The sequence below is a fragment of the Lupinus angustifolius genome, chromosome LG15 (assembly GCF_001865875.1).
Source record: "Lupinus angustifolius cultivar Tanjil chromosome LG15, LupAngTanjil_v1.0, whole genome shotgun sequence".
Taxonomy (NCBI): Eukaryota; Viridiplantae; Streptophyta; class Magnoliopsida; order Fabales; family Fabaceae; genus Lupinus; species Lupinus angustifolius.
Genome location: NC_032023.1, coordinates 16193930 through 16200855, shown reverse-complemented (window position 1 = coordinate 16200855; position 6926 = coordinate 16193930). Strand labels below are relative to the sequence as shown.

At 35.8% G+C, this 6926-nt stretch overlaps 1 protein-coding gene across 1 annotated transcript; it reads right to left on the bottom strand.

Moving 5' to 3' along the window:
- On the bottom strand, positions 370 to 4321 carry LOC109328488 (LRR receptor-like serine/threonine-protein kinase RCH1). Its single transcript, XM_019561972.1, has 2 exons — positions 1288 to 4321; positions 370 to 977 (listed from the first exon to the last, which is right to left on the bottom strand). Exons 1-2 carry the CDS (start codon positions 4091 to 4093, stop codon positions 511 to 513), a joined length of 3273 nt encoding a protein of 1090 aa, XP_019417517.1. The 5' UTR covers positions 4094 to 4321; the 3' UTR covers positions 370 to 510.

Sequence of the window (6926 nt, the reverse complement as noted above, 5' to 3'; positions counted from 1 at the left end):
TTTGTATGTTTATATGCGGAGGGTATAATATTGTGTATTTTAAGTTTTCTTTCTGTATTTATATGTTTAGTATATAAATTATTTACATTTTTTTTCCTTAGTTGTAGCGGTCATCCCATTGCCCGCCATCCTATTATAGTATTTTTGAGTTCGACTGCAATGCTCCGTTTTCCACAATTGACTACCTAGATTGAGACTATATCCAAAAGTATCTTCTATGTGGATTTTTAGTGCACTCCAAATTGAAGTTTGATACTATATTGCAAGGACATTATTAAATGCTCTATTGACATAGAAGTAAAATATTGAGACTAGAGAGTACTAGGTGTTTCAACTTGAGAGATAAGGATTCAAGGTTGTTGTATCTTGTTTTGGACCCCAAGAGTTTATCTATCTATAGAAAGAACAATATTGTAATGTGTAATTGCCATCAGATACTATAATACATTACTGAATACTACCCCATACAAATTATTTGTCACATGAGAAAAAGGGTATTAATTAACAAATCTAGTTACCAATTTGGTAAGAAGAAGATGGTGTTTCAATAAGAGGTTCACATGATCTAGAGAAACTGGAACAATGAACTGCTACTTTTGGATTGGTAACAATGCCTTTATGGAGAAAATTTGGTTTCTGAATATCATCATTTTCCTGCTTTATCTCCTTGAGCATTGCTGTTACATCCTTCATTGTAGGCCGTTCGACTGGAGATCGATTCACACAGAGGAGAGCCACCCCTAGCACTTGAAGCATTTCTGGTGTTCTTGTTCCACACTGCAATATCAGTTGCTGGTCAAGGATTGATGTGAATTCTCTTTTCTGTTCTCTGATTTCACTGCTGATCCATGTGACAATGTGGGCACCCTCTGAAATCCTGTTATCAGTTGGCTCCATTCCTGTTAAGACCTCAAGGAGCATAACACCATAACTATACACATCACTCTTCTCTGTGATCCTTAAACTGTATCCATACTCTGAAGTTGACAGATAATAGTAATGTGATCAGTTAGCAGTCACAATGAGATTGAGAAAATGACTTCAATTTGGACACAAAATATAAGAAAAAGAAGAAAAGGTACTTTAAAGTGGCATGTATCACTTGACGTAGGAAACTATTAGAGTATAACCTGATCTAGGAATATAAAAAGAATGTCTTGAAGTCTATGCACACTGATTTTTGTAAGTCTTTCTTTGACAACAGTGATGTAAGATTGAAAGGTTTTGCTAATTGGACCTGACAAAATGAAATGGCTGTTTTATAATCTCAAAAGATTTTATACTCACCAGGAGCTATATATCCATAAGAGCCTGCAACAATGTCATTGGCTGCTGAACAACCTGAAGAACTTACAAGTTTTGCAAGGCCAAAATCAGCAAGAAAAGCTTCAAATTGTGGTCCTACCAAGATGTTGTTAGCCTTAATGTCGCGATGGACGATCGGAGGAATACAATCATGATGAAGATATTCTAAACCTTGAGCTACTCCAAGTATGATTTTATACCTTGCATCCCAATCCAAGAACAATCTCTTTTCATGAAGCAATGCATGCAAACTCCCATTACATATGTAATCAAACAAGAGCAACCTAGTTCTTCCATTGTCACAGCATCCTAAAAGTCTCACTATATTTTTATGCCTTATTGATCCAAGGGTTTGAACTTCAGCAGAAAATAGATCTCTCTCCGGTGGCTCTTCATTCTTTATTGGCCATAGCTTCTTCACTGCAATAACCTGTCTTGTTGGAGTCTCTACACGATAAACAACGCCGGAGCAACCTTTTCCTACTATGTTTGAATCTGATAGCTTTGTGACAATGTCATTGATGGAGAAGTTGAGTTTTTGGAATGGAGTGAAAGCCCACTCCATATCACCACCTTCATCAAAATTCCTATGTAAAGTTGCCCCTTGACTTCTAAGAGCTAAAATTACTCCTAATGTTACAAAACCAGAAGTTATAATAACCCCAAGGAATATGTAGACAATAATATTTCTTACTGACTTGGTACTTTGGTTATGTCCACTTGTATAACACTTGTTAATGCAAAGTTCAGGATTACCAGCAAATGCAGCATCAGGTAGATCCTGGAAGAACTTTGTATCAGGAAGAGAACCAGAAAACTTGTTGTAAGACACATTTAGAGACACAAGATTGTCAAGGCTACTCAACACTTTGAGTGTGCCTGTGAGCATGTTGTGAGAGAGGTCCAAGTTGGAAAGTTTTGAGAGATTTGAGAAGGTCTCAGGAATGAAGCCTGTTAAAGAATTCCAACTAAGGTTCAAGAGGATATCTAGTCCTTGCAAGTAACCAATCTCACCAGGAATGGAACCAGTGATTCTGTTGTTACTTATATCCAACAACTGCAAATCCTTGCAAAATCCGAGTGACCGAGGGATCAAACCCGTGATATTGTTTCCACTTAGAATCAACTTATTCAAAGATGTGAGATTGCCCAAACTTTCTGGAATTCTTCCTGTGATTCTGTTTGCTGAAAGATCTAACACATTGAGATCAACTAGGAATTGTAATGAGGAAGGGATTGTTCCTTGCAGCTTATTTCTGTGAAAATCAAGCATTTCTAGATTACCACAGTTACCTATCTCATAGGGAATATCTCCATTGAGTTGATTATCTGACAACTCAAGAAATCTCAAGCTTCCTAAAAGACCTATCTCTGGTGGAATTTTACCAGTCAAGTTGTTTGATCCTAGCCTTAACCTTATCAAGCTGGTGCAGCTACCAATATCTGGTGGAATTTGACCTGAAAGCTTGTTTGATATCAACAGCAATTGAGTTAAATTCTCTAGATGAAAGAGAGAATTTGGAATTGAACCTGTGAGGAAGTTATGTGAAAGATCAACTGCTTCGAGTTTTTCGCAGTTGGATAGTTCTCTTGGTATGCTTCCATAGAGTTGATTCTGCCAGGCAAAGAAGAGTGTGAGTTCCTTCAGTTGCCCCATAACAAGTGGAATCTCGCCGGATAATTTGTTGTTATCCAATTCAAGTTGCTTCAGCCTTGAAAAGTTGCCAATATAAGAAGGTATTTCTCCAGAAATGTTATTATCAGACAAAAGAAACTCCTCCAATGAGAGTAAACTACTCAGTGACAAAGGTAACTGACCAACCAGAGAATTAAAAGAGAAATCAACGACCTTCAGATTTGTACAGTTTCCAAGACCTTCAGAAATGGTGCCAGTTAAGTTGTTCTGCCACAACAACACCCTCTTGAGGCTTTGCATGGAACCTAATTCATAAGGAATATTTCCAGAAAGCTGGTTTTCATACAGAAACAAATTTTCCAAGGATGAGCAGTTATGAATCTCTAGAGGGATATGACCTGTGAGATGAGCTGTGTAAACTGAAAGTGTCTTAAGATTTGTAAGTTCTCCTATACTCGGCGGAATCTCGCCAGAAATCCCGGTATCTGCAAGTCCAAGCAAAACTAGAGCCTTGCAGTTTGATATCTGCATTGGAATTTCACCATGAATACCTTCATTTCCTCCTGCTCTAAGCACTTCAAGAGCACTCAATTGGCCTATTTCTCCAGGAATCATACCAGATAGCTGGTTATCAAACAGTGCCAGCTGCTGAAGCTTTGAACAGTTTCCAATAGTTGTTGGAATTCCACCTTGTAAGGCATTTGAATTCAACAATAACCACTGCAGTTTAGATAGCTTTCCTATTTCTTCTGGAATTGTTCCTGATAAGGTATTGAAGCTAAGGTCCAAAGTTACCAGAGATGACAAGTTTCCCACAAAACTTGGAATCACACCAGTGAGATTTGCATTTGAAATTACAAGAGTAGTAAGTTTGTCAAATGAAAGAAGCTGTGTAGGGAAGCCACTACGAAGATCGATGGATGTTATTATGATCTCTGAAACTAACCCTTGTTTGGAACATGTTATATAGTCCCATTTGCAAGGATTTTTGTGAGTTGGATCCCATGAAGAGAAAGCAATAGCAGAGTTAGAGGAATTGAAGGTTGAAAACCAAGCAAGTAGAGAGAGACCTTCTTGGTTCAAAGCAGATATGGTTGGAAACAATGAGATATTAAGGAATAAGATAAAAAGAGTTAATGCATTGCTTGACATGATGAGAGGGTAGGTATTCTGATATTGTTCTGTTCTAGCTCAACCAATTTCCAAACATAGCAGCAATAGTCTCTCTAAGTTACTTCTATGTGCCCTATGTATCATGGACAGTTGGAATTTGATATTGAAATTCCCATATTTCCATGCACTGATGAATAAGTAGACCCTTCCTTTATTATTCTCCCTCAAACTCCACTTCAATATAGCAAAAGCTGAAGAAACAGACAAATTAGAAGCATTAATAGCTGAAAGATTGGTAAAGGAGACATGGTAAAAAGGGCATCCCAGTGCACAAGTGAATAGGTAGATCTGTAGATTTAAGCAGTCTTACTATCACAAGCGAAGAGGTAGTTTCATGGATTTGAACTCATGCCGTCATAAGGCAAGTAACCTTACCATCCTATAGTACATGGTATTTTACTTTACTTGGCTAAGTAGTAACTACTAACTACTATTAACCCTTCCATGCAATAGCTTTATAATTGGAACTTAGATGTACATAATTATTTTCCATATTTCTATGAGATCTAACAACATTTTTCTTACAAGATTCTCCACTGTGAAAGTGACTACATTGGCTTTAAGTGTCTACTGGGTCCTATGTGCATATGCTGCTATTTGTATCAATATACCTAGTTGGATAATACAAAAGGCAACAGTGCCAACAAATACTATAATTTGACAAAACCTTGTTATGTTGGATAAGCTTTGAGAATTAAATGTAACTAGCAAGCCTGCAATGTGGTGGTCTTATATGCAATCAACAAGCAACTAAGGAAATAATAACCATAATATGCTAAAATTGTATTAAAAAGGAAAATTAATTGTTTAATCATTGCATAGTGTAGTTGTATAAAGGCTTGTTAATTTTCAGTAACAGAATCTTTATATACACAATTTTCTTTTGAATTTTATTCCATTACTTTTAGGTGCAAATGACAGCAGTTGCAGGGAATTTTCCAAGTCATCATAATGATGGTTCATCTAACTTGGCATAACAATCCAAGTATTGAGATGGACCAAGCAGCACATAATAAATAAACGATGAACACATAGATAAATTATTTAAAAAAAATGGAAGATACTAAATTTTTCAGTTATGTTTGCATGGTGAAGTCTCAAAATCATGTTGCATTTGATAGAGTTGTTCCTTATCATGAAAGTCACCTAGTGACCTTTCAAGGGACAAGAATATAGAGCATAGATCTGTTGTCCCAAATCTTGTCTCATATAATGTTATGTGCTAATGAAAAATGACATGTCAATTAAAAAACTAAAACATTCAAATTATTTTTATTTTTGTTTCATTATCATTAGTACGAGATAGCACATTGGAAGATTATAGGTGAACATATATGTCTTTCTTCTAATACATGAACCATCTTTAGATTCCAACTAAATTGATGTAAACCTTACTCTTGCATAGAATTATTCTTTTAACAATAGCTTATATGATCAGTAACCGGATCAATTATTCATGATGATGAAAATTAAGCACCACATTTAATTATATTTTTTGGTCCATGAATCCTGGTGGGATGTAGCTACTAGTTAGAGATATGTGGGTATAGGATTTTGATTGGTCCAAGAGGAGGGTTGAAATAATTAGTATCAATAATCAAATATTATTGTGTTTAATTATATTTTTGTCCATAAAAGTTTACTCAATTTTAATATTAGCTCTTAAAAAAGTTTAATTTCCAATGACATCATCAATTAGTGGATACATAACATTATTGATGGTAGTCATGTCATTATTTTAGACAACATAGACTAAAACAAAACATTGAGAACATTGAAAAAGAAAGACGAGTAATAAAAATAGGAATTAAAATAAAAGTTGAATACAATTCCAAAAGACAAAAAACATAAGTTTATTATTATGTGACCTTATTCTATGTGGGAATAATAAATTGGGAAATAATAGGTGAATATCAAAGAGAACTTTAATGTGAAGGAAGCAGACACACAGAAAATTTAAAAGACAGAAAATGATATTTCAATAGCACAGACCATAAGAAGATGTTGAATGATTTGGGATGAAAACAAGTTGGGTATCTGTTTAGGAATCGTGTGGATCAGAGTTATGATAAGTTGTGGATATGGAAGGTGGGGACAAGTGATTCCCCAACCATAATTGTAGAGATTACTCATTTTTACTGTGACTATTTCTCTTTTATTATTAGTTCTATTTTTTAACTTCCTCATTCTTTCTAGAGGATTGCACTCATTTATATTTATAAGCTTACACATCATTTATACACCTATGTTCTAATTTTGTGTGTTGGGGATGTTTGAAATATGTGATTCTATGAAGTCCTACATTGCCTAGAATTAGAATAGAGTAGAATATCAATGTTATATATTGGACTCAAGTCCCTTGTTATAATGTGCACTAGATATAAGCACCTAATAGAAACACCCACATGGGCAGGTGGACCCATGGGTGTGCTAGGGATTGTAATCCTAATTCTCTAATAATATCTTGGTAGCCGCTCAACGCTCCCGGGGACGTAGGCATAATTGGCCGAACCCCGTTAACAAATTCTCTTGTTTCTTCTCTTATATTTATTCTATGCCTTTATTTGATTGCTTGTGGCCAACGCTGCGCAACGATCGCTTCCGCTGCACCAACAATTGGTATCAGAGCCAATTGGTAGTTGGCTCTTAGCCCAGACGTTAGATAATGACTAAAGAGGGTGAAGGCGTGATGGCTAGACAAGGTGTGTCAAAGGTAATGGCAAAGATAGAGTAGATGAGTTGAAGGAGAAGAAAACATGGCGGAATTGTAGTGTGGGCAATGTATGTGTTGATCCAGAACTCCATAAGTTCA